This window comes from Prionailurus viverrinus, unplaced genomic scaffold (assembly GCF_022837055.1).
Source record: "Prionailurus viverrinus isolate Anna unplaced genomic scaffold, UM_Priviv_1.0 scaffold_39, whole genome shotgun sequence".
NCBI classification, from domain to species: domain Eukaryota; kingdom Metazoa; phylum Chordata; class Mammalia; order Carnivora; family Felidae; genus Prionailurus; species Prionailurus viverrinus.
In genome coordinates, this window is record NW_025927607.1 from 3,163,650 (window position 1) to 3,191,636 (window position 27,987).

The following is a 27,987-nucleotide window of genomic DNA, read 5'->3' on the forward strand; positions in this document are numbered from 1 at the left end:
GGAAAAGCGAATTACAGTTGAAGCACCGCAGAACCTAGCCAGGCAAGGACGTGACGACCCAAGAAAAGACTTTCAGCACTCACACACGACACACGCAGAGAGCCAGGAGCTGGCGGAGGACCACACCGCCTTTCCCAGCCCCATCTGACTCCGGTGAGGATCTGAGAGCGCAAACACGCACGACGAAAGACAAAATCAAACGGGCTTCGTCAAAATTAAACCCGTTTGTGCTTCAAAGGACGCTGTCCAGTAAATGAGAACGCAAACCACAGAATATCCGCAACCCATGCATCTTGATAGAAGAGTAGTAACTAGGCTACGCAACACTAGAACGCTTACGACACAACAGTAAAAAGGCAATTAACCCAATTAAAAAACTGGGCAAAGGATTTGAGTGACATTTCTCCGAAGAGCATGTACAAATGGCCAAGTAGCCCATGAAAAGATGCCGGACGTCATTCGTCATCAGGGACACGCAAATCAAAACTGTAGTGAGATGCGACCTCACCCCCACGAGGCTGGCTAGAGCCAAAGACAGACAATACAGGTGTCGACACGGATGGGGAAGAATCAGAACCCCCCCACGCTGCTGGCGGGAATGCCAAAGGGCGCGCGGCTGCTTCGGAAAACAGTCGGGGGCGGTTTTGCCAACACTTAAACCTAAAGTTAACCCAGGATCCAGCAATTCCAGGCATGTACCCGCGACGAACGAAAACACATATTCCCAACATAGCTGCATGAGGAATGTCCAGAGAAACACAGACCAGAATAGCCACAACGTAGAAACAAACGTCCGTCAACAGACGAGCCAATGAGCGAAACGCGGCCTATCCACACAACGGGGTGTCCCTCGGGTGTCGGGCCCCACTATTCGGGGATGAACCCACGGGACAGGCTCACGGAAGAAGCCACTCACGAAACGATCGCATCCTGCATCGCTCCGCCGAAATGAAAGGCCCAGAACAGACGAATCTGGAGAGGCAGCAGGCAGCCCCGTGCTGCCCGGGGCTGGGGAGGGTGGGCCAGACGGGAGTCCCGGCTAGTGAGCAGTGTGGACCTAAACCTGACTGAGGGGCCAACAGACGGTGCACCTGAGCTGGGAGGGGTGGCGGGGCAGCGAGCTCGGCTCCGTGAAGCGGTGAGCAGAGGCGAGCCTGCCGATAAACGTCTCCATTTCCTTGTCCTTTCTCTTCCCACCCGGGAGCCCCTTCCTTCTGGCACAGGGGCCGGAGTCGGTGGCCCCGCGCGAGGGGACCCGCCCTGCCTGGCGCCTTGGTGGAGAAGGCTGAGTGCAGAGCACCGGGCACAGGCTCTGCCCACTGCAAGCCCCCCCTGCCTCCCGCTGACCTGTGATGGTGCCCCTGGTGTCCAGGACCCCCTGCAGCCTCGCAGCGCACACAGGCCTGCCCGGCACGAGCCAGGCGCCCAGGAGCTTTCTGGTCCTCTCAGGGTCCCCAGGGACACCCCAGCCACCCCTCCTGCCTCTGGGGGCAAGCTGCCTATTCGGGCACCGTTCCCACCCTCCCGCTGTGCCCCTGCACGAGGCGCGGGGATCTCCAGGCCCAGCTCGGAGCCAGGCCCGGGAGGCTGCAAGGCTCGCCCGGCGTGAATGCCAACTTCACGCAAGCTCTCCTCGGTCATCCCTTCTCTGAGCCAAAAGCACGACCAGGGCCACGGCTTTCGGACTTGGACGGGGGCTGCCACACAGAACCCTCAGGAAACCGGCCTACTGCACGTGGGGAGAGCGCCTAAGCCAAGCAGCTGACCCAGAAGGAAAGCCCGGCTTCCAAGGAGACGCGGAAAGACGGTTCTCCGTCAAGTCCCGACGGGAGGCCGGGGGAGAAACACCACCCGGTCGCGAATGTCAGCGCGCCGACCCGACCCTCCTCTCCTCGGCGGAAGGGAGCTCCGTGCTGGTGCCCGCGGGCAGGAAGGGGCCAGAGGCGGGAGCAGCCGGTGGGACGGACACAGCGGGAACGTCCTGGTGCCGGGGCCGGCTCACCGTTAACAGCAGCACCGCGACTATGACGCGGGTGAGGACAGAGCGACGGGAAACCCGTCTTCTCCAGGCACAGCCTGACCGAAGCAGTGTATCGGGGACACGGGGGTCCCAAGGAGCAGACTCCTGGCTACCACGGCCAGCAGTGCCGCCCTCACCCCGCCCCCCCCCCCCCCACGGGCACACCTGCCCCACGCGCCTGAACTTGGGTGGTGGGTGCACCGCCAGGCTGCGGGTTCGGAGGGGGTCCTGAGGCTGGCGGTGTTCCTGCTGTGCCCTCTGGTCCTGAGCCGCACCTGCGTTCCTGAAACGGCTCCCCCCACTGACCTGCTGGCCTGAACAGAAGCCCCCACAGGTGGCCAGCACTTTCAGAGGTCAGAACCTTATGTCTGAAGGGAAGGCATGCCCCCCCAAAGACGGCCTCATCTCCAGAACCCGAAAACAGGGGACCCTGGATGGCTAAGGGGACCGGGAAGAGGTGACCAAGTCGAGACTCTTGGAGTCGGAGGCTGACGGCGGTCACAGCAGAGCAAGGAAGCTGTCGAGAGGACAAGGGTCCTACCGCCCAACTCAAGGGCCGACCTAAGGGGCTCCCACTGGCCAAGGATGGGGCAAGGTGAGCCACAGTAAGGGCAGTGACGACCTAGGGTGAAAATACATGAAATACCCCTAAACGCATCCGCAATCACACTAGGGATGGGGAGGCTGACAGAACTCACCCGTCACCTTTAGATAACAAGGGAGCGAGCTCGTCTGTCTGAAAACAGGTAAACGAAGGAGGCTTTCCCATCCGAACCCCTTCTTCGCTCATCTCCTACCTGACACGCGAGGCGGGGACGAGGCGCCCCAGTGTCACTCTACAGCCCCGAGGGAGGACCAGAGAAGCTGGGCAGTGACCGTCACGACCTCCAACCGCCCAGCGCGAAGCGGAAAGCCCCACGCCGCCCACGGCAGCCGAACCCGGACCTAAATCTGACGGAGCCTCGGGACCCCCACGAGCCCCCAGGAGCGGGGTTGAGAGGAGGCACTCACGTGGCAGCAGGGGGTACGGGCAGGGGGCTCCCCGCCGGGCAGTCTCAACAGGACAAGCAGCCACTTTGCCCAGGACACAGAGAGCGCCAGAGGCCTCCGCGGGTCCTCATTTAACACTTACTTGACCAACGACCTGGGAAAAAACGCACATCTGAGACACCAGGGGTTTGAAGCCACGCCTGCCTGCCAGCACTGAAGGGTCGGCGTCCGCTGAGCCACAGGGGAGACGATTCTACGCTGAAACAGGCCCATCTTCTAGAGTCCGTACGACTGCAGGGATCGCCTCCGGGCAGGCCGCTGAGGGACCTGGGGCACAGGCGGGGCAGGCCTGGCCCTGGTCTGCCGTCGAGGAAGCCGGGGCAAGGCCACCTGGTGTTTCGTGGTTCTCTCTTCTGCCTTTATAAATGTCTGAGATTTTACAGAGTACGGAACACAGAGACTGCCCCACGAAAGGGCCGGGTTTGGATCAGGTACTCCCCTGTTGCTGCAAACGGGACCCCGGGCTCACGGTCACAGAAGGTCATGCTCTCCAAGCTGACTCGCGGAGAAACTTCAGGAAGCAGGGCGACTTAGGTCCCCCGACGTCCCTGGAGCGGGCCTGCGTGCACGGCGGCTCACTGCCAGAAGGGGGCAACCCCGGATAAACCCCACGTGCCCTGAAGTCCCACCTGACTTCGAGGGCAAAGGTACGGGACTGCCAGAGAGACGGTGACGTTGGGAAGGCGGGGGCAGGGCTGACTTTCTCCCAAAATGCTATTCGAGCTGGGATGAGCCAGGTAACTAGAACGTCAGCTACGATGCCAACTACAACCATAATACAAGTGAGCTCGACGGTAAAATGGCCACGTCATTTGCCTACTTCACACCAAACTGAGCCAGCCGAGCCAGGGAACTGGGGCCGTCCTGGGAACCGAGCCCCAGGGCCTCCTCTGCGGCCACAGGCAGAGCTGCACCGACGTGACCCTCAACCCAGCGCTCCTCCGGCCGGCCGGAGAGGCTCGCGAGTCCCGTCCGCTCCCGGCCCACCTCCCTGCCGCCCCGTGTCACCTCCGGAGGCGCCCCCGCCCACTCTGGAGCAACCCTCTCCAGCGTAGCGGGGGCGGGGGCCCAGCGACATCCCTTTTCAATTAAGTCCTTCTTACAAGGAGTCTTTTCAAAGAGCCATGTCCTAAAATGATGTTGTGACAGCGAAGAAAAGACCAGCGGCCTTGCCTGAAACAGTAAACATTCCCATAACTGTAAATATGTCCCGCTGGCCACAGGATTACACATAGGAAACCAGTAAAGGGCAGAAAGAGCCATAATTACTACTGCGCCCATCTCCTGCGTGGCTAACAGCGGTTTCGGGAGGGGAAGAGAGGGGGCGGGGGGACCAGGCCGGAAGCCACCCCAGGCCCGCAGCCCGGACCACCGGGACGAGTGCGGGCTGGCCTTCTGAGGCCGTCCCTGGCCAGTGTCCCCCACGCTGGATGCCAAGCTGCCGGCAAAGCCTCGCTCACTGCTGCTTTCTTCACATGTGGTTTGACTGACGCAAATCAAGAGGCGAGCGGATGATTCATAACCGTCCAAGCACAGGGCTCACACAGAAATGGCAGGAGCTCAAGACTGCTGAGTCACCAAGAACCGTCCCCGAGTTCCAGGAGGCCCTGCCGGTCTGAACTTTCACATCTATGGCACATGCGGGTTCCTAAAGATGGGATGCAGGCGGCAGCGGCACCGCGCAGAGAAGGCGACACCGGACTCTACCCTGCACCAGACGGCGGGGCGGGGCGGAGCAGGGAGGCGTGGGCGGTGGCAGCCTGGTGCCCGCGTGGCCGGTGTGCTGGGTCCCGTGCGCCAGCGGCCACTTCTCGGCCCCTCGGGCGCCACGCACACCGAGGGTGGTGGAGGTGAGCTGGAAATGCAGGGTGCCTGCCCTCCAGGAGCCCCCAGGGAGGGGAGGATCGCCCCGCAGCGCCAAGTGCCGCCCGAGAGGCTGAGGAAGGGGCAAGGGAGAGGCAGAGGTGGGGGGGAAGGGTCCCGGGGAAGGTGAGGCCTCGGAGAAGGCGCAGGCACGGCCCGGGTGGCGCGTGGGCGAGCCGCTTCCGGGCAGCTGGAACACACGTGCGAGGCGGAGCTGGCTCAGAGCACGCGGTGCAGGGCGGTGAGCCCCCCGGCAGCAGTCCACGAGGCAGAGGACCGCACGCAGGCCCCAGGGGCCCTCGATGTGCTCCTCCGCGGCTGGGGAGAGCCACACGGAGGGTGTGACGGAGCCTGCCTGACTTCGGACGCCGGGAAGATCGGGCTGGGGAGTGCACAGAACGCCAGAAACACAGACGGACCGGCAGCGAGGCCTGACCCACGGCACCCAAGGGGCCCGAGGAGGAAGAGACGGTGTAAAAACGCCTGTCGGAGAGCCCGCCAGATCAGGCGCACCCACGATGGAGGGGTTTACTCTCTACGCTGCTTCCAGCCCCTTCTTCCCTTTCTCCCCGGACAGGGCTGTCAGATCACGATCCTGCCTGCCTAGACCCTGGTCCTCGGGGCAGCTGGCGGCACGGGGAAGGTAGCCCGAGAGTTCTACATCACAGAAGTTCTGGCGGACCCCCCCCCCCCCGGCCGAGTGGGAAATGCCCCCACGTGGCCACGGGTGCCTTCCCCAAAACTGACTCACGAGCGATGGCAAGGTCAGGCTCCCAGCTGGAGGTGAGGCTCTGAGCAGCCAAGTGCCTGCTCTGGACACGGCCCAGCCGCACGCGTGAGCCACGGAGCAGCGAGGACGGAGGAGGGCAGGCCTGGAGCCTGACAACAGTCAGCAGGGTTGACACCATGGCCCTGTGGTCAGGCCTGAGGGCCGTCTTCTCTGTGCCTTCTCTTACCAACCCACGAAACCCCGACCCTGGCCACACGCGCACGCAGGCTCTCAAGCACACGCACGCCCCTCTGGTGCCTGGGGCACACCATTCAGGAGTCCGGGCCTCCCCGCGCCCCTTCCAGCGACAGCCCCTGGGACGCCGCCAGCTCGGCGGGCAGCACGGGCACCATGCACAGCGGGCATCCTCCGTGATCCTCAACCGCGAGGGACCCCCGAAGGCAGACGCGGGGTCCACCAGACCTCGGTGCCCCAGGGCCACCCTCGCCAGACGCAGCAGGGGCTGCGCGTCTGCTGGAGGAGGAGTAAGAGGAAAAATCACGTAGAACTTCATCCCCGTGTCTCCAGGCGGCTGAGGGCCCAACTCCTGCGTATCGGCTTCTTCAGGCTTCCCCAGGGGACGGGGCTGGGGGGACCGGTGCCGGGAGGGAAGGTGGGCAGAGCCAGGCGGACACGTGAGGCCGCACCTCCCAGGGCACGGCAGGCTGGACAGAGGTACCGGGTCTCTGCAAAGTCACGTCACCGCCCAGCCGGGACCCACCGCCAACCCCATCGTACGGCTGACGGCAGATCTCCTGACTCCTCGGAGCCCGACCACACTGCAGGCACGCCAGAACCCCTGCAGGCACGAGGGAGCCCTGGGGCACATGGCCGGCCCAGCCCCAAGGCCCCAGCCTGGTGGCATCTGTACGGAAAGGCCTTCCCACCGCCCCTACGGGCACCCAGCCGCTCAGACAGCGCACTGTCCCCCACATCAGTCCCATCCTGGAGCCGGGATGGCGTGCAGGGGCCGCTGGCCAGAGGAACCGCCAGCACTCGGGCTCTCGGGTCCGGAGGAAACAAGACGCATGAGTGAGAGGGCTCTTCTCCCGGCAGAGCACCTAGCGGCCAAGGTCACCTGGACACAGGGGTCTCTGAGCAATTTGCATGCGATCACCACCGGCTCAGACCGTTGAAGTCTTCCAGGCCTCCAGGAGAGACGGAAAAGAGAGAGAGAGAAAACGGATCAGCAGGAGAGCTTCAAGCCGAGCTGGGGGAGGATGGGTGTGGTCAGCTAACTTCGAGCGAGCCCTCCGATGGGGAGTCTTCCCGCAAGAGGCGCCTCGGCCAACCAGGGTTTTCTGCGAGGCTATAGGAATTAATTATGCTGGTTTTAAAGATACCTGACACTCTAATTTGCAAAGAAGAAGAAAATCGTTCAAGTACAGAGACACCTTTTACCATGTATCAAAGTCATTTGCCAAAAGCTTTGGTTTGCTCTAAGTTACCTTTTAGGAAGGTTCTAGAGGCTCCCTCAAAACTCAGTTCCCTGCCTGTAAACACTTAGGCAGCAGGCTCCAAAGACAAAGAACTGGGATGAAAGCAAAGGAAAAGGGCAGAGCAGGGGTGACCACAGGTCCCCAGGCTGGGGAAGGAGTCAGGTGACCTCACCAGAGCGCGGCCCGCGTGCACGCACACCCTCCTCCGGGTCTCAGAACATGGCCTCGGAGCACCTTCAGCTCCAATCTAGTAACAGCTTTTACTGGCAAAAGCAAGGCCAGGACCGGTGGTCCCCCTGCCAGGCTGGCCTCGAGAACAGCAGGCCTGAGCTCTGGGCCCGCGGCGGAGACTCACCTCCACGTGCCGAAAACCATGAGCGAACACGTGCACTACTCAATGAATCAGCGTCAGACCGTCTCCCTGGTCAGACTACAGGCTTATCCTCAATCCTCTAAGCCTTGTAACACGTGCACAGGTTGGGTATATGCGCCCATCTTACAGATGAGAAAAACCAAGGCTCTGGGAAACGAAGAGATGTCCCAGCATCTAAACAGCAAAGCCAGTGCTCTGACCCAGTCTTGCGGACCCTGGTCCGTCTTCCCTGCCCCAGCAGAAACCAGAGTCCTCTCTCCCAGATCCAGTGCAGAAGGACAGGCCTGCCTGGAAGAATACGGTGTGACATGGGCGACGGGGGAGCGTGAGCTTGAAGAAGAAAGCAAACGACAGCAGCAGCAAAGCAGAAAACCTCCAGCGAACACCCACGGGGCCGACAGTCTCCTGCGAGGGGGTGACAGGCGGGGCGGAGCCGGCCCTGCCAGCCGGGCCGCGGGGAAGACACGGAGGGAGGCTGGTAAGTGGAAGGTGCTCCCGCACCCTCGGCAGAGAGACAGGGAAGGCGGCCGGCCAGGCCTCATAATGAACCAGAGGTGTTCGTTCTGGGAAAACGACAAACGCCAGGCCCCCCCGGCGGGCTTTCTGCACGCTTTCTCGACACGTGTTGTCACGGAGGGCAGAGCGCTGAGCGCCACACTTAGAAGTCCCCCCAACGTTCCAGAATCAATAACCACGGTCCGCGGAGAACGTGCGTCCCCTGCCAGGGGGGCCGCGTCACGTGAACCTGCACGGAGACCCCAAGACCCCGCTCTCCGGGGGCATTTGCGGCCGAGGACGCTGGGTTCCGGGATGGCAGCCGAGGGACTGGGCGCAGCCTGACCAAAGTGCCGCGTATCACCTGAGACGCCCGCTCGCTCTGTTTTGCCAACCACGGAAAACATGTCGGTCAAAAAACAAACAAACACGCCATCTGGAAATTTACATTTTACACTCATTCTCTCGCTTGTGAGGATGCCAACAACCTACGAGACGAGGACAAAAGTGAGGCGCCGTGAGCCTTGTGCCTCCTGCGCAGCCGAAGAAAGCCAGCCCCAGACCCTCAGACACTTTCGTCCCAAACGTCCTTCACGCCAACTCCACCAGGACTGTGGATCGAATACAAAGCTGCCATCACACTAAGCGTTCTTGGCGAGCGTGACTGACCGAGCCGCGGGGTCCGTCCGGGGGGCAGAGCTGGGCCACAGAACACGGACGGACGAAACTGGGGGACGTGCGCTCCAAACGCTAAGCCTCAAAGCAACCTGAAGAGGGTGGGGAAGGAACTTAATCCCCGCGGGACCACACTGCGGACCCTCTTGCCAAGGGACCCGGGGGGCACTCCCGTCCTGCGCCAGGAAACCGACGGTCCCCCAGCGTCCGCGGTTAACAGCTGACTACAAGAGTCTTCCCGTTGTCCCCACGCAGGGGTGTGCGTGCACCCCATCTAAAAAGCAACACGCTCCTTCTGGGGTGGCTCCTTCGCCCACCGAAGCCACGCACGTCCACGCAGGCTGTGCGACCGCGGTGGGGGGCACAGAGGACCCGCAGCACTGTCAGGAATCTGACGACAATCTACCGAGTGTGCAGGGGTGTGGCTGGAGGGGCCCCCCTCGGGAGCGGGGATTCATGCTAAGCCCTGAACCACGCAGGTACCTCTGAGCCCCCAAAATCGGGAAGGGAAAGCCTGGAGGCGGAGGGAGAGGTCCGGAGCGCAGGGGTCTCAGAACCGCGGCGGCAGCCCGCACGCAGGCCAGGGGACCACGTCAGGGTGCCGGGCGGCCCCCGCTGGCCGGACAGGAAGGTGGCCCGGCGCGCCTGGCACTTCCACCGCAGACGGATCGGAGAGCAACGTGGGCAAACGCGAGGAGGTGAGGCCAAGTCCTCGGGGCCGCTGTTTCCGGCGCGTGTGAGCCCTGAATTCTGGGCATTTCATCTCATGCTGGCCGTGCTGGGCAATCTTCAGGAAGCAGCAGCGGCCGCCCGCCCGAAAGGCCCAAAGTCCTGGAGGAGGAGCCACCGGGAGGGGTGACCGACAGCGGGTCTGGGCTGGTGAAGGAGAAAACCGGAACCCGCTCCTGGACTCCTGGCCTGCACACCTCGACTGGACGGTGGGCCCGGAGTGACGGGGAGGAGCCATGGGGTCAGCCGTGTCACACGGAGCTGCCTCCGGACGTGGAGGTGGACGGCCACCCCCTCGGAAGAGCCAGCCCTGGGCGCACGTGGCAGGGTGCCCCCCCCACCCCCGCCGGCTCGTCAGGAGCCATGGCCAGACTGAGAAGGACCGGAAGGATCCCCGGAATGGGTCGCTGCAGTCAGGGCAGTGGGGCCCCTGCGCGTGACGTCAGTGAGCTGACGGAGAACAGAAAATGAGGACGCGGGTGTCACGAAGGCCGTGCTCTCCACGGATGTGGCCTGCGTGTCCCGGTGTCTCCAGAGCAGTCTCACCCGTGGCAGGAGCAGAAGCAGGAGCCGGGGTGAGGGGCAAGAAGTGAAGCAGGGCAGGGCGGGCCGGCTCAAGGACGCGTCATCAGGTGGCCGCTGCGTGGCCCAATCGAGTGCACCCAGCTGGAAGCCGCAGGTGAGCACCTCAGGACTGTCTCCCTGGGGAGGGGGAGGGGCGAGCACCCCTCCAATGGCTCCCGCCGCCCGGGAGGGGGCGGCTCCCACCCAGGCCAGGGGGGTGCGTGGCGGCTCAGCAGGTGCCCCTGGGCATCCACAGCAACGGAAGCAGAGACGAGAGGCCACGGGAGGGGAGGCCGTGCTGGTGCCTGTGCGGACGTGGGTGGCCCTGTGGTGCGGGACGGGAGCGGAGGGGAGGCCGGGGACCCACGGTGGCCCTGGACACGGGCCGGCGGCACGTCCCGGTGCACCCTGCCACACCGAGGCGCGTCTCCGTTCGGACGCCACGCGTGAAAGCATCCTGCCAACACCCAAGCCGCGCAGGAAGTGACGGAGAGGGAGCAGGAGGGGGCGCAGGCTGGGAAGTTCTACTCCCCCGTAATTTTTAATGTAAGCAATCAGGGCGTATTTAGAGGCCCAGCTTTCTCAGAAAGCAAGCCAGAGACAAGCAAGTGGCTGAAAATTCAAGACAAATGAGAGGGAATTCATGGGGAAAGGAGAGAACGGGATCAAAAGCAGGAAGCAAGTCAACACGTCGTCGTGTGTCTAAATTTACGCGGCAATCTAGCAAAACCGCTAAGCAAAACACGCCCACCCCCCAGTCCCGACAAGGCCGCCTGCAGGGCACCTACAAGGCCTGGCTCAAAGTCCAAGGACGGAAGGGGCAGGGAAGGCGTGGGGCCGGACATGGAGAGCCCCCAGGGTTGGGGTGCAAAGTCTGGGGAGAGACCAGGAAGCGGAGTGGATGTTGGCTCCCGCAGCCTGCACCCTCCTGGGGAAGGAGGGCGTCGTGGAGACCCAAGATTTAAGTGGAGGCGGCACTGGGCAGGTGAGCGTGACCGAGGTGGGGCGCAGGGGCGGAGGCCAGCGAGGGTGCCACGGAGAAAACCAAAGAAGGATCCAAAGGCCCGAGTGTGCATGGGCCCCAGGCCAGGCTCGTGGGGACACGGCAGGCAGGCTGGCCTCCCTGCTCTCGTGCTGCGGAAAACCCAGATTCTGAATAAAGTACAGCTTCTGCGGCGTGGCTGGGTTCACCCACAGCAAAGGGACCCCCGAAGGAGCCAGAAATAACTCGGATAAAAATTCGTCTGCCCTGGGCAGACGGCAGGGCCTGGAACAGAGAGCGCATGGGCTGGGTGAGGGGAGGCCATGGGGCGCACCCAGAGGTGCTGGGCTCAGGACACGGGTGCCTGGTGCTATCAGGCAGCCCCCCCCCCCAACTGGGCAAGGCCACGGCACTCCCGGCGGGGCTCTCCCAAGGGTCTCCCTGACCGTGCCCACAGGCCTCCTGAGGAACAGCCTCCCCTCCATTCCCATGCCTACATTTTCCACGAAGGGAGACCACACATGAGCTCCGGGTAAAGACAAGCAAACACACAAAGAAATGACTGGAAGGCGGCAAAGCATCAAAGCACAGGGTCAAACACATACTTGAGACCCAAGCATTGTTGGGAACAGGATATAGTGTTACTATTTCTGAAACTTTAAGGGAAAAACTACCATTAGTGTTTTATCCACTTAAGTGGATTTTTCTGCATGTGTGTTTTGAGTCAATAAAACATTTATTAAGATACTTGTAAACGTTAAGAAATAAAGAAAGTAACACCACGGTGAAACTTAGTCACCGAAGAAAACAAAACACACTTGCAAAAATAAGAATAATGTAAGTGAATTGATGAATGATGAATTTCAAATCATTTCCTAAAAAAATCCCAATGGGTGGTTTACTCAATGGATACCATGCGAACCCCAAAATGAAATAAAGTGAATTAGGAGACAGGTATGAAGAAGTTTGTTGGAAAGGAGGGAAAACGCAGGAAGAGCAAAGTGGGGAGGCCCAGCACCCCTGCTTGGGACGAGGGGAGGGGACAGACAGTGGAGCGGTGGCCGAGGATTTCTAGAACTGGTAAGAGACTCGGGGCACAGGCACAGAAGGAAAATGCACACCAGGAGAGTAGCACAGAGTGTCTTAGACACACCGACACAGTCCCGAGCTGCCGAAGGCAAAGGCGTCCCCAGCAGCCAGAGGACAGAGGCAGGCTCGCCAGAGTGGCACAAAAGGAGAAAAGAAGCGTCATCTTAAGAACCTGTAAAACAATCCTTCTAGAATGAGGGCAAGCAAGTCAAACACTTTCAGGTAACCCGAAACAGAGCTGCCCAGCAACAGAGCTGCTTGGCTACTCCTCAGGGCTGTGTGCCAGGAAGGAGGGACGGTGACCCGGAGGAGGCACGGGGTGTGGAGGGCTGGGGGCACCGAGGGGATTCGGAGCCGACGCCGGCCGGGAACACGGGGCTCTGGGGCCGAGCATCCCGGAGGAGGGCCGGTGGCTGTCGACATCTCACGCTGCGATGGTGGATTCGTTAGGAGTCGGAGCCGGCACCGACACACGGCCATCAGCCGAGGCCCCCGCTTTGCCCTCTTTCTGTTCCGGAACCTGCGCAGGACCCACGTGGCGTCTGGGTGTCAGTTCTCCTGAAGCTCCTTTGGCTGTGACAGTTCCCCGAACTTGCCTTGCTTTTGATGGCTCGGAGAGTTTTGAAGGCGTACAGGCCACGTATTTTGTTGCACGTCCCTTAGCTGGGATGGTGGGATGTTTTCGGAAGGTGCGTGTTTTCAGAAGGAAGACCACCGAGACCAAGTGCCGTTTTCCTTACCGCAAACCAAAGGTGTCTAGTGTCAACGTGACCTTTCCAAAACCAGACTGAAAATGCAAGTGCCAGGGGTCAAACCTGTAGGCTGCACCTCACACCATCCACTTCCGGAACTGTCCAGCTTATCCCAGGGGGAGGCAGGCTGAGCGTCACAGAGCTCACACTTGACCCCAGGAGAGAAAGAACAGCCAACAACACCCTCAGGAAGTGCAAGGAAAATAAGAACAGACACGAAGAACCTGGAAAGCAGACTAGCAAATCAACGAAGTCGAGAGGTGATTCTCAAAAACGCAAGAAAATAAACACACACCAAAAAGAAGGATAAGTAATGCATGAAATTATAAAGGATAACATTACGAATCCAGTCGAGATTTGAAAAGAAAATATCATGAACAAGTCCGTGGCTATAAAAATCAAAGTTTACATGAAATAGGCCAATTCCTTAAAAAAAAAAAATCTTAATACCACAAGAATTAGAAATTCAGACTATTGGTAACAAACCAGTAGTTAAAAAAATCAACCCACCGAGAAAACACGAACGTCAAACAGTCTAAGAATTGTGCCAAACTTTGAATACCATGCTAACCAGTGGAAGCTCTCGGCTACCGAAAACATACGCACCCGTGAACTTCATTGCAGGGAATCCACAAAAACCTATGGCGACCACCCACCCACCCCTCTGAAACCGGGACAGGTCAGAGGTCTTCCCTTTAACGTCAACGATGACAGAAGGAAGCCCAGTTTCCGACTCCCGCTCATCTCTGAACTGGGATCCTCGGCCGACACAGTAAGATGAGGAAAATAAACACAGTAATTAGAAGACACAAAGCTGTTATCATTGCAGTTCATGTTCTTTGTCTTAGAAACCCCAAAGACCTACAGAAGAAACTTCTGGAAATGGTGATTTTAGGAAAGTGAGTGGCTATAAAAACAAAACGCAAACTCAACTGCATTTCCATACACCAGCAAAAGAAAACTTCATTAAAAAAAATTTTTTTTTCAATGTTTTTTATTTATTTTGGGGACAGAGAGAGAGCACGAACGGGGGAGGGGCAGAGAGAGAGGGAGACACAGAATCGGAAACAGGCTCCAGGCTCCGAGCCATCAGCCCAGAGCCCGACGCGGGGCTCGAACTCACGGACCACGAGATCGTGACCTGGCTGAAGTCGGACGCTTAACCGACTGCGCCACCCAGGCGCCCCAAGAAAACTTCACTTTAAAAACAAGATACTGTCCACAACAGGGGAGAAAACCCTAAAAGCTACCAAAGAATACATTTCATGCAATACGTGCAAGGCCTTTATTGAAGAAAATTATAAAAATCTGTTGGAAGACATTAAAACCTTAGCCATCAACGGAAGATAAGCACACAAAGGAAGGTGAAAACCCAAGACTGTAAAGATGCCAAGTCTCCCCACATGCACCTATATATTCAATGCAATTCCACTCAAATTCCCACTTTGGTTGGTTGGCTGGTTGGTTGGCCAGGTGGGTGTGTATATATAGATGGATGGATGGAACCTGTCCAGGGAGCTCCCGTCTCTGGAGGGGTCACACCCGGGGAGCCCTGGGTCCCCTGCAGGAGGAGCTGGATGGAGCAGAAAGGCGGGTACTGAGCTTAAGCCCCTAAAGAAGCCGGTGCCTCACTAATCCGAGGACGGGCTCCTCCTCCACCTGAGCCGGCAGAGGGGCCGGGAGCAGACCTAACCTGACCTCCACCCGAGCCGGCAGTGCGGCAATCCTGGGAAAGGGTAGCAAGTTTCATACTAATGTTATCAAAATGGGAAAAGGAAAGGAAACTGGTCTCTACCTTGCACCGCACGCAAAAATCAAAGACTTGAACAGGAGACAAAACTGAGGCAGTCAGGAGAAAACACACAAGACTCCTTTATGACCTGGAGGTCTGCCTGGGAGGTTTCTCCTGCTGCTTTGTTTCCGGTGAGCATCAGCCATAAGAGGAAAGGGTTGCTTTCGGCTTGGGCCAGTTGTCACTTAGGAAAAACAATGTTTGCACATACCCTTGCTTTGCATTAAAATACGCGCACATTTGTGTGTTTCCAGACAAGGGAAGCTGACGCAAATGTTTTAAATAACAGTTTGTTCCTTCTTCGCTCACAAAGCCTTCACTCGGTTGCAACCACGTGCCCAGCACAGTGCCATAGAAAAAGGAAAGAGGACGCTTAAAAGTCAAGGAGGAGAGGCAGCACGTGTAGACGGGATAAACAGAACGGCGGCGTGAGCAGCAGTTACCACACAGGCCTCGCCAGGCATCCCTGAAAGCAGGTCCCGTCCACGCCTGCTCAGAGACCTGAGCCCGCAAGGAGCCGCAGTGACTTCCCAAGGTCACCCAGCGAGGCGAGAGCCCGGGATGCTGAGCCCTGGGGGCCTTGAGAGGGACCCTCTCCTCACACCTGGCACCCCAGCCCTGAGCAGGTATGCACAGGTCTACCACAGCTCTGGCCGCGGAGTCCGGCTTAGACGGCTCCAAACCCCCCTCTGGCGGTCCCCGCCACTTTAGTCACCATTTCAGCTTTGGGTCAAGCAAATGGGAGACGAAAAGCAATGCGGCCCGGAGCTACAGACAGTATGTGTTGTTCCCTAATCAGAGCACCCAAACAGAGCAAAGCTTGGAAAAGTTAATACAGGTTTGGATTCCAAACATTGGCTTTATCAACAGAAAGCCTCTTGGCTTGAAACCCCAAACGTATCGACAATTTTCACTAAATTCAACCCATTCTTTCTTTTCCAAACATGAGCTAACATTTTCCGTATTATCTGGCCTTACTCTGTCTTCTGAGCGCATTCCTCCTCGACTGTAAGGTCGGAATACGGGGCCGCCCCACAGCAATGCTGGGGACACACACAGCACCCGTCGTGGGACACCCCGCAGCAATGAGCAGCCCATCTTACACTGCTGAAGGACACTTCTCTGTGTGTGACAGCAGGTGGGTGGTAAAACCGACAAGTCTGGAGCTTTCGATACCACCAAGAGGGCGGTGGGAGGGACAGAGGACTTGGGGGGGGTCAACGTTCAGAGCAACGGACAGGCAGGGTGAGCTGCAGAAATGGAGGCCTGCACACCACACACACACACCCACACACACGCACGCGCGCGCACACACACACACACCCACACACGCACGCGCGCACACACACACACGCACACACACACACATGCACACACACACACACACACACACACACACTACGTCCTGTTGCCCCACTGCCAACACGGCCACTGGGGAGACAAGGAGGGGGTTCCATCGCTCACTCGGCAATTACGCATCACCGGGGAGGACGGGGATCGAGGATTTGACTTCAAAAGTTTCATCCAGTCGAGACTGACGAGCACGTGAGCCAGGCAGCACGACCACCGATGGAGACAGGAAGAAAGCAACTCGGAGGGTCCCTGTGTCCACCTGGTGGTGCGCCCAGGACAGCGACGCCCGTTTCTCCCAAACAGAAAAGCCGGACAGGACCGTCTCGAGGGCCAACAGCACTTTTCCTGTGACGCCCACTCCGAGAGCCAGGGGGCGAGGTGTGAGGTCACGGCGCCTGGCCTGCCGGAGCTGGCCCGGGCCCCCAGGGCCAAGTGCAGGCCTGCGGCCAGCCGAAACAGCTGTGACACCAACCGGGGCGCCGAAAATAGCCGGGGAGCTTGTGTTGGTCGCCTGTCTGGAGACACAGCCTCGCGGCCTTCGGGAGGGATGCTGGGGGGTGGGGAGGGAGCCTGGGGGGCCACGCGGCCAGCACGGGGACCTCAGGAGAATGTCACCCAGAGACCGGGGCGCAGAGGACACCTCAGGAAGTGGCTGCTTGCCGGAAGCCTGGCTCTAAGGGGAGCCACCGAGCTGGGAGCCCCGCTAGGGCCCGGAGCCAGCCTGCTGCTGAGGCCTCGCAAACATGAAATGAAACAATGAAAACAGCTCTAAAGGACAACCTGCAATTAACACGGGGACAATTATCTTCCTAATTTAGGTTAATTTCTACTTCGCAGCGCGGGCTGGCAGGTGGGGGGTGCAGCACTGGAGATGTCTATGTGGGTGCTTTTTATTTTGTTCTTCTCAGGCCACGTGTTTTAAATGCCGTAAAGAACATGTAAAACATCCCCCAGCACCTTCTAGAGAAAGGGCCTCAGCCCCAGATAGCCTGGTACAGCTGAACTCAGGCTGGAGGGTGGAGGCTTCTGGAAGGGGTGGCTGCATTTGCATGAAAACAGAACCTTTGTTGTAAAGAGTCCCCACTCCTGCAGCCCAGTGCTGTGTCTATAGCATCCAGGCCAGGGCAGGGGCAGGCGCTCCCACGACAGGACAAGACACCCCACCCCACCCCACCGTAAAGGCGACTGGCGCCCTGGCCGTGGGGTGCTCTACGGGCGCCCTTGGAGGCACAGCCCTGGTCTCCAGGAGCACCTGCCCCGCCACCCCTTCTCCTCAAAACGCAGAGGCCTCCAAGTAAACAGAGTGCTCTGGCGGCCCTTCCGCGGCAAAAACACAAACCCTCTCAGCATTTGTTGTTTGCTCCAGGCGTGACGCAAAGGCCTTTGAGAGCGGCTGTAATGAGAAAGGCAGTCAGGGTAAACAGCCAGGGTAAACAGCATCGGAGCTGAGCGCTGGGCCAAGGAATCTGGAGGGGGGGATGGCCTTCCCTGAGCCATCCATCTCGGGGGGGGGGGGGGCCTTCCCTGAGCCATCCATCTGGGGGGGGGCCTTCCCTGAGCCATCCATCTGGGGGGTTGGCCTTCCCTGAGCCGTCCATCTGTGGGGGGGGCCTTCCCTGAGCCATCCATCTGGGGGGGGGCTTTCCCTGAGCCGTCTATCTGGGAGGCGGGAGGACGGCCTTCCCTGAGCCATCCATCTGGGGGGGGGGGGTCTTCCCTGAGCCGTCCATCTGCGGGGGGCAGCCTTCCCTGAGCCGTCCATCTGGGGGGGCGGCCTTCCCTGAGCCGTCCATCTGGGGGGGGGCAGTCTTCCCTGAGCCGTCCATCTGGGGGGGGCAGTCTTCCCTGAGCCGTCCATCTAGGGGGACAGCCTTCCCTGAGCCGTCCATCTGGGGGGGCGGCCTTCCCTGAGCCATCCATCTCAGCTGGGGAGGAAGGGCGGTGGGGGGGGGGTCTTCCCTGAGCCGTCCCAACAGGAAACCAGAGCAGCCTGGGGACTGGGCAGGGTCAGAAAAACACAGGCCTCTCCGCCTCTTGTTCAAAATGCAGACCTTCAGTTCCAGCAGAGCTGGTGACAGTTTTCCGTGTGAACACCAAAGCCAAAATAACAGGTCAGGCCACATAATCTGTGCGATTCTGGAACACCCCAAGTTTCCACGATGGGAAGTACAGCTGAGTGAGGGGTGGATGCTGTGTCTTGTCTCTTTCTTCGGAATGAGGGTGGGAGGGAGGCGGGCTCCCGGGGCCCAGGAGGCTGTTTGACGGGACTTCTGAGTGGACAGCCCCCTTTAAAGCCAGCCCATTAGCACTCAAAGCAGCACCCCATTCAGGCGGGGAAACGGGTTTTCAACTTCAGTTACCACCCAAACAATAAATAGGAAACTCTATGAGATTTAGTTTTAATTTTTTTAATTATAAAATTCCTTCTAGAAATAAAACAGAACTGCCTACCTGGCCTGCAGGTTGGGGTCTGGGGCCAGCAGCAGCTTCCTGTTTCCCAGTCGTTACCCCTGCTCAGCCGAGCCCCCCAGAACTGTCCTTCCCAAAGAGTGCCCCTGAGGAGACCACCAGGCCACAGGCTACGGGTCCCTAAGTGGGCCAGAAAAGCCTCTTTCAGAATGAGCTCCCCTAATTTTTAGATCAGGGCCTGCCTTCCCCTGCCTAGCTTTCCTGGTGAATCTGTTAACATCTTGCAACACCCTGGGGTTCCAGAAGACCCTATTTTAGTAGTGCCCGGCACTTTCCCAGTGGACACAAACCCCTGAGAATGGCTCCCACTGACCATGGGGACGGTGCAGGCAGGGTCCCAAAGTGGCGAGCCCAGGCAGAAAAGTGGGGTCTGGGGGGCCCTCACACATGAGGGTCTTGGGGCAAGTCGCTAAAGTGGTGTGGCCAGACTAGGTTAGACTGAGCAGGAGGAGTGGGACCTGACGAGACCAGAGGCAGGGGAGGACCAGGCAGAGGGGCTGTGGGTTGAGAGGCAGGAAACAGGCCCACAGAGGAGCCTGGGGCCACCACCACGGTCCTGTAAAGGGACGGCCCCGTCCCTCCTCCTGAAGAGGCCACTACGTACAGGGCACCACTGGGCGTGCCCTGACCGCCGCCCTCCCCAAGCCTTGTCCCCTTCAGGTTCATCTGCGCCCCGCACTGGGACAACAGCCTCACACAGTTCAGGTGCATGTCCCCGCACGCTCCATCCCGCCTCCGAAGACTTCAGCGGGAAGACGGCCAATGACAAGGGTCTGCGGAGGGCTCCCGCGTGCTAAAAGCAACAGGGGGGCTTTAACGTCATCCAGTTGCAGTGAGACACAGAAAGCCAATTTCCTAGAAGACGTTTCCAGAAAGAGCTGGGCCACTCTAGTCATGCCCTTTTCTCTTGAAGCGAGCACGCACAAGAGCTCTATCACTCTTGCGCTCTCTCCCTCCAAGGCAGGGGGCGTTTAGGCCCCATGCATATGCTCCATCACATGACTCACACAGGGACACGCCAGCCACATGTGTGCCCCGAGGGCAGTGAGACAGGCCCTGAGGCTGGGGGCATAGGGGAGTCACAGCAGGGCCATGGTAACCGCCCCCCCCATCCCGCATCCCAGAAAGATGTCCCTGGAAGCCAGGGGACAGGCTGACGGGAGTTTCCAGAAGGTGGTGGCAGTGGGCACAGAGACAGCAGACAGCTTCTATGGATTTTTAGGGGCAGGAACAGACACGTATAGGGAACGGACGCAGCGTGGAGGGCAAAGAAAGAGGGTCCTGCCGGGCCCGGGGCTCTGCGTGGTGAGGCGGTCTTCTCCCGCGAGGGAGGAGGACCGGGAGCACACAGGGGTGCTGAGGAGTGCTCTCCGGCACCGCAGAGTCCTCCACGTGCGAGGCTCGGGCAAGAGAGCAGGCTGGACGCGGAGGAGCACGGGGCAGGCGACCTCCCGGGCAGCCCCTCCGTGTTCTCCTCGGGGACACTGGGAGCACCGCGTGGAGCCGGAAAGGCGTGGGATCGAGCCCACGTCGGGCTCTGCACTGACAGCACGGAGCCTGCTTGGGACTCTCCCTCTGGCTCTCTCAAAATACATAAATAAATAAAACTTAAAAAACGAAGAGAGAGAGAAAGAAAGAGGTCCGCCTACTCAACAAGGAGACTCCACCTGTCCAACGGGGGGGAAGCGGGCGGGTCACCTGCGGGACGAGACCCACGGCCACTCACCGTCCGTCCACGCGGGGTCTTCTTACAACGTGGAAAGATGGTTACAGAAAAACGGTAAGCGTAAAACGCAAACCAGCAAGATCTTATCTTCATCAAGAACCCCGGTTACGGAGAAACCGACAAGACACAACAGAACACACGAAGAGGGACCCGGCAGAAAACACCCTAACGTGGTGGTGACGGATGGTGGCCGATCAGACGGAGCATCAGGAGGGAGTTTTCCCCCCCATCTTCAAATATGTGTCTCCTTTTAAAGCTCTCCTAAAACAGACGCTTCCTACCTCTATGATTAAAAACAAACTAAAGCAAAGTGCCCCTGCTAGTTCAGAGAGCACATTCCCATCACTTTTGCTTTTGTGCTTGCGCCTCCCTAAAGCTTTGGTCTGGTGTCCAATTTACTGTTCCCGAACTCAATTTTATTTCTTAAGTAAAATGTCCTCACCCAAACCCACAGCAACAACAAAGCCACTACCAACGATCTTCTGCGTGCACACATCCCAGGAGCGGCCGTCTGCCTCTTCCCGGCCTCCCCCTTCCCAAACCGGGCAATGAGTTTCTTAGGAAGTGGGAAGCCAATGACTTGGGTCATCCTTGCTGGAAGCTTCCAGCTCCAGGCAAACTCACACTCCCTCCTCCTGCCCCGCCCCCCCCAACCTGGCCCTTGGTCAGCAATTGGAGCTCTCCGAGGAAGGGACCCAATCCTCACCCAAGAGAGAGCTGAGGACCGCAGCATCTTTACTGTCCCTCCTCTACAGGTGATGACACCGAGGCACAGGTCCAGGCTACCACTCTAGGTCCCCGGGTGGGAAAGAACAGCACCCGGACGCCAGCACCTTCCCTGGACCCTGTGCCTGCATGGCCAGGAAGTGTGTGCAGAGTGAGCGTCACTCACACACAGCGGGCTCCAGGTGTGCCTCAGGGACCAAAGCCGCTGCTGTCTCCTGGAGGGGCCTCATTACCGCCCTGGGACAAGGTCCAAGGTCTGGCCCAGCCTCCTCCTCCTCTGGTGGGTATTGTCTCTCTTCTTCAAATGCAGACAACCAGCTGAGCACAGGACATTGTAAAGATCATGACATTTCCGTGGCCTCAGATACTCTCTCAGGGCTTCCTGGGATCAGGGTCACAACACTGGCTGGCATTTAAAAGAAGCCTCAGGAGTTTGTTTGCTTGTTTAAGGACTTAGCATTTATCTGGTGATTTCTGGCTCTTTCTCCTAGAACACGGTCACTGAATAAGGAACCTCACAGTCCTTCCCAATGCGCCTGGGGGGGCTTCCCTGGGGTTGCAGGTGGGCGAGGAACTACAGTTTCCATCAGAGCCCAGAAGATTCTGGGAGCAGATAAACCTAGGAAAGCCTGGACTAATGGTGAAACCAGCTCACCAGGCCGGTCTACATCAGAGGATCTTAGAGCTGTTTGCTCATTTCCCTTGACATTCAATATTTGGTTATTCTTGCCAAAGAAATGGAACAGTGATCTAGATGGCTTCCAAAAGATGTTCCCTGGGGCACAGGAAAAAAATAACAGAACTTTCACTTTTGTTTATTTTTATGTTCAAGAAAAGAATCATCTCCGTGCTACTTAACGGAAAACCTGGGCTGCTGTGCGTGCCCCCACCGCCCCCGCCCCGGTCCATGTCAGGGACACGGGGAGGTCCCCCCGAAGCCAGGACGGGGAAGGGGGGGCACAAGAGGGCCATCTGGGCCTGGGTCCCCTCCCCGGACAGAGCAGGATGAACCCTCAGAATCCCTGCGAGCCGCAGGCGGCCACGCAGACCTCCAAAATGAGGGTGAGGGCACTGCAGCTCCGTGAAGCCCAGGGGTGAGACCCCAAGGTCACCTGCACTGCAGAGAGGAGCCCCCGCTGTCTGCGGCGCCCCTGACCCGCCACAAGACGCAGACGCACCTCGCTCACAGGTGCCCAGGTGACCGGGAGCTGGGTGCAAGCCCTCCCGGGCTTCGTGGTGACCCCCTCCACGAGAGGGGCGGCCCCTGTGTCCCTGCCTTCGCCGGCCCCTTGTGGCCAGGCCCCAGGCTGCACAGCACCCCTGTCCCAAACACTGAGGCCGCCACACGGCCACACCACTTGGGGATGGGGGCGGCCACACTGCTGAGCCTCCTCGAGGAGACTGACGCCATCCCCCGACGAGTCCAAACCACAGGAGATTCTATTTTTGCCCCCGGTAGCCATGCGATGGTCAGGGAGCTGTTCTCATATTGCTTCCTAACTGGAAGCCTCTAAATAAGCAACCAAAGGGACAGGACCAAGAGCAAACTTTAAAACAAAGCGCGACAGAAAAGCGGTCTGTCCGTCGCGACACGTGCCAGGGCTTGAGGGCAGAGCTACCGGGGCCCCCGTCACACAGAAGGGCTCCCCTCCAGAAGCAACGGTAATTCCACTCTAGAAAAAGCCACCCCTCTTCCTGGGGCCCCTGTTGCCGCTGGGGGACAGTCCACCCGCCCCCTCTCTGTGCCCGGCACCGCACAGACTCCCTTCCAGCCCAGCAGCTGTGGGCACCAGGACCAGTGGGCTGGGGGCACCGGGCACCGTGGCGGGGAGGCCGGGCCCTGCCAGCCGCACCTGCCTGGGGCATCGCTCCCTGGAGCTCCCCGGGAGAAGCAGGGGCAAAGCTCTTCCCAAGACTTATCTAAAAACGACACACACGTACACACGCATGTGAAAGGGGAAACCGCCAGACCTAGTAGCGTCACTGGTATTTTCTTCGCCAACGGCTGCCCCTTTCCAAACGCTCACCGCAGCCCACAGACTAGTCTAATTGGCTCAGAGCTTGGCCCCAATTTTTTTTTAATTCAAATTTTTGTCTAAAGTTCCCTGCATCCTCCTTAGAGTTAAAAGAAAAAGAAAAAGGAAAAGGAAAAGAAAAAAAGGAAAAGGAAAGGAAAAGAAAAAAAGAAAGAGAAAAAGAAAAAGAAAAAGAAAAAGACAAAAAGAAAAAGAAAAAGAAAAAGCCAGGCCGCTTCCTGGAACGGCAGCCAGCTGAGACAAGATGGCAGGTGCCACCGTATGACCGAGGCCGCCGGGCCCTGAGAGCCGTTCCCACGCTTGCCGGGCCCCGCCGGAGTCGCTCTGAGGCGGGCCACTGCCTGCCCGTAACTGTTTCCCTGAGAACCACCCTCTCCCCAGCTCCTCTGTGGGCCCAGGTCACCCCAAGAGGCGAGGCAGGCACGCTCTCCACACACGAGAAGCAACCCTGGACGGCACCATGGAGGAGGAGCACAGGGCAGGTGGCCGGGCCCGCGGAGTGAAGCCACCCCGGCAGGCGCCAAGCCATGCCTTCCAGGGCTTTCCCCCACGCGGTCTTCACAGACCTCCTCCAAGGTCGCTGACCCCGCGATCCAGTGAGGAAGTAGAGGCCGGTGGAGATCAAGTGGCCAGGTGCCGCGGTCGGGCTGGGAGCACAGCCGTCTGGTCCGGAGCCCCCTCCCCACACCCGGCCCTGGCTCAGCAGACGGAACCCCAGAGCCCACCCAGCACCCAGCACCCACTTCTGCGGCTTGGGGCACAGCAGGATCGCAGTCCACACGCGTGTGGAGCTCTCCGCCCTCAGGCCTGTGTTCGGTGCACTGCTGTGATCGGTCCAGACGTTGGCCTGACAGCCCGGGGCGGGACGGAGGGCTCGGAGCCCAGGTGCAGGCCGACCAATCCGTCTGCGTGGCCATGAGACAGCGGTCACCTGAGTCCGCGGCAGACTCCCTGCCTGTGAGAGACACGCACGTGACAGGGCCACCTCGCGTGCCGGCTTGCTCACGGGTAACCCCGTTCGCCACTAGCGGACGAAGCTCGCAGGCACCAGGCCACGCAGACAGCACGCACACCTTCCCTGCAGAAACCCACCGCGCCACGGAGACGCCAGCGACCGTAGCCCAAGACCTAGCTCGGGAGGGACACAGGCTTGGGCCACGCCTCCTCGAGACCTCAGAAAGGAAAAGGCAGGCTTAGGAAGACCGCGTCCACCGCCCCAGAACTCTGGAAAAATGGAGACCTGGTGAATGACCGCCAATTTTCACAGCGCAAAGGTAAATGGTTATTCTTTCAGTTAAGGAGCCACAGGTCCGTTCCACAGCTGCCTCCGGCCCGCCCCTCGTGGCTGCTGCTGCGCGTGCGCCCGTCCCCAACACCGCTGTCCCCAAGGCCTCCGAGAAGGTGCCAGGAAGAGGCGGGGATGAAGAGGCTCAAGTATCATGGTTCGGTCGGTCTGATGGAACCGTGATGGGAGAGCAGACACACGGCAGAGTCACACGATAAAAAAAGTCAACGGCCTAAAACAAAAACAAGAAACACCAAACCACATAATCCTTGTAACCAAAGGCGTGGAGGAAAGCAGGCTCAGGGCACAGTAGGGGAATGTCTGGGCATTCCGGAAGCAGACAAAGCTGGGATCCAATCCAGTCTTCCTGGCGGATTTGGCCGGTCCCCTGGACAAGCTGTGGCCTGTCACCGGCTGGCACGCCACCTGAGCGTCGCGGGGAACGAGAGAAGATGCTTCCAGAGCCTGACTCCTAGTAGGGACCCAGAAACACGACAGCCCTTCACCCCGGGAGACCGGGGCACCTCAAGTTCGAGCGTGGACACACGGCAAACCCCCGGGGCCCAGCCACCCTCACCGTCAGGACCCTCTGTGAACCCGGCCACTAGAACGCACGAGTCCCGTGGGCTAAGGGGTCTGTGGGAGATGCCCTCAAGGGCGTTCGGCCCCGCCACCATCCTCGCTCCGAACCCTGCTTGATCTCAAGCCCAACGAGCACACACGATGACCAACAGGGAGAGCGGGAGGGAGAGCAGAAACATTTGTCACGTTTGTCAAAGCCCTGAGATGACGGTTAAAGCGCACTGTCCAGAACGCAGCGGCGCGGGAACCCGCACACGCCACCCCCAGGGGCCGGAGGCGGCATCCGCCGTAATACAACATAGCGTTTGGGAATTATTTCCATCCAATTACTAAGAACCTCTCACAGAGTTAACTGTCTCCACGCAGACTTAACGATGAGTAACATCGTCTCCTCCAAAACATACCGTGTCAGGATCTTTGTCAAATATTTAAAAATTGGGACGGGGGGGGCGGTGGTAACAGTCCCCGAAAGTCAAGACATCAGTGATCAAATCCGTCTCTTTGAACAGCAGAAAGAGGACTGTGGAGCAAAGCGCTTTAGACGGGGGGCACGGCGGGGCGCTGTACCTGGAGAGAAGGCACGGTCGTTCCTCTGAACTTCAGTAAAGTACCCACGCGGTCCGGCCCCAGACAGACGCTCCGACCCCCCTGGTGCAGCGGGCACGGGGCTGCCGAAACAAGGACTAGCTCACTCGCTCACTCGGGGCCGCCCTCGCACGCGCGGCGATGAGACGGCAGTGCCCCGCAGTCAGTTGGTGTTTAACAGCTAACGACCAGCGTTTACTTATTGGCTGAGGACCGTTCAGGAGTGCCCAGGTCAACAAAAGAGGATTCCCCGAGTGACAAGAAGGGTCAAGGGGGGGAATCACGGAGTGAGGTCTGTCTACACTGGCTGGCTCCCACTGACTTTACAGACCCCGAGCTGTCGTGAAGTCCATCTGGATGTCCGTTTGCCTGTGTGTCCAGCTGCCCTGCCCTGCTCGGGCTGGCTGCTACCGGGCGTGTAACACGAGAGGGACACAGGAGACAAGCCAAACCAGTGCAGGGACACAGCTGAGGACAGAGCAGATGGGAAGGGAGGGAGGCCATCAGGGGGAGGAGGGATGGGGGGGAGAGGGAGAGAGAGAAAGGGAGAGGGAGCGCGGGAGAGGTGGGGAGAGCAGGGGGGGGATGGGGGAGGGAGAGGAGGAGAGGGGGAAAACAGGAGACGGAGGGGGCGGTGGGAGAGCGAGGGAGAGGGAGCGGGGAGAGCAGCAGGGGGGGAGACAGGGGGAGAGTGGGAGGGGGGAGTGGGTAATATTGCCTGCGGACTTCCTCAGTTGTGTTCTATGAATTTCTCCTGAATTCCATCAGCGGACCCCATGGCACCTCCGAGGGAACGCCTGTTCCTTGGACCAACGAACCCCGCCTGGAACCGTCAGCGTGCCCGTCTGTGACACAGGACCTCTCTCGTGCCATCTTCCGAACAGCCCTGAGAAGGGTCATAAATTCGGCACTGCACTGACACCGCCCAGGCCACTCACTGTTGAAATATTCCCAACACAAGCAATCCTCTTTTTTGTCCCAACCAGGAAACTCAAAAGGATTAAGCCTTCTATTTCCAAACAACCGAATAAAGAACAGATCCTCAAGTCCTCGGTCTAGAGCCCTCCTCGGTGCTCACTCTAGGTGGCCGGTAGCCACATGTGGCCACTTAAAATGAACTCAAATCCAATAAAACGTCAAGCTCCGCTCCCCAGGCGCACCGGCCACATCTGAGCGCTCCGTCGCCACACAAGGCCAGTGGCTACCGTGCCCGGCGGAGTAGCTGCGGGGCACCTCCACCATCTCGGAAAGTTCTGGATAGAGGACCCAGGAGGGTCCCCTCTTCACAAAGCCATCTTTGTGTCCCCGTGTCTTGTCCTCTTCCGCCAAGTGAGCAGGAAAAAACACCGTCCCAAGCACAGCGGCCTGTGTCCTATAAATGTGAGTGAAGCTGGACCGAGCTTTCCGGCAGAAAGGGAACGAAAACCCATGAGTGGGGCGAGCCCACCTCGGCCTCCCTGCGACGCCGGCAGCTGTGAAAACGCCCAGCCTTTACACCGGTTCTTACAGACTTTTTCCAGACTGCGTTTTTCTTGCTTTCTCCTTTTCCATGATCGCATATCGCTCGAAGGAGCGAGACGGAAAAGGCGAGAAGCCCATGACTCATTTTGTGCAGTCTATCCGAGTAAACCCATGCAGCTCTGGCGGGGGGGTGGGGGTGGGGGAGCCGGTGGCCACGGGGCCCTGGAGAACCCTCCCCGGGGGCAGGCGGGTCCCCACGTGCCTCTGTGTCCCCACGGCTGCTCCCCGACCTCCTCCCTCAGCCTCCGTAGAGAACAGACCTTCCGACAGGAGCCGCTTCAGGCAAGGGCCCCCACCTCCTCTACTCAGCAGCCGGAGGCACCGACTGGAGAAGGGGCACCCCCTCTCTCCCGTGTTCTTGCTCCGAAAAGTCAGTCTCTCCCTCCAGCCACTATCAGAAGTGGTAACAGGTTTTGTGGCGTATTTTTACAGTCGATGTGTTTCTCACTCCTATGGAATGTTCCTCCTGCCTTCTGGCCCAAATGTAACCGTCCTCTATCTGCTCTGAGAGTAACCACACGTCTCGGACGAGAGAAGCCCAGAGAACGACGCCAAGCCAGGCCTTCCACGCAGGCCCACGCTTCTGAAGCTCGTGGAGGCCCCGTTCGCCTCGCTCTTCGTGAAACACACGTGAGAAAGATGTGACCGATGCCACGGTGCGACCACAACCGTGGCTGCTGAACAGAGTACGTGAACACGGTCTGTTCCTCCAACAGGAGACTGGCTCACCGCTAGTGTCTGAGAGGCTGTGCCTGGGACTGAGGCCACCCACCTTTTCCTTCTTAAAAATAAAATAGGTAAATAAATAAATAAATACATAAATAAGGCCTCTGAGTTCACTGCCAGCACATCGTCACTGTGGAGTCTGGAATAATTCTGCAGGCGGAAAGAAGGTTCCGTGCCACCAACAACCGGTAACGAGGCTCTGAGCAGACAGCTCGCCAAACGGACCAGAAGACACCTGTGACGCCATGGCTCTCAGTCTGTGGACGGAAGGAGGCTGTGACCCCCGTGGGGCTCACACTGAAAATCCACGGTCTCCGTCCGAGTTGGAGAACGTTTTCTCCAAAGGAGCGCGCGGACCCTTTGCGGGGAACGGCGGGCGGTGGCCA

The 27,987-nt window shown here is 59.3% G+C and overlaps 1 protein-coding gene across 4 annotated transcripts in view; it reads right to left on the bottom strand.

The window, feature by feature from the left end:
* HDAC4 (histone deacetylase 4) overlaps positions 1-27,987 on the bottom strand; it is a 286,561-nt gene that overhangs the window by 174,921 nt on the left and 83,653 nt on the right. For 3 of the 4 annotated variants that reach the window (XM_047846441.1, XM_047846440.1, XM_047846438.1), the window contains exon 1: positions 6,781-6,852. The exons of the other annotated variant lie outside the window; for it this stretch is intronic. In XM_047846441.1, the coding sequence (XP_047702397.1) occupies positions 6,781-6,811 (31 nt within the window). In that variant the 5' untranslated portion in view covers positions 6,812-6,852. Of the gene's footprint in view, positions 1-6,780; positions 6,853-27,987 lie in introns of those variants that run through there. 4 annotated transcript variants of the gene reach the window in all.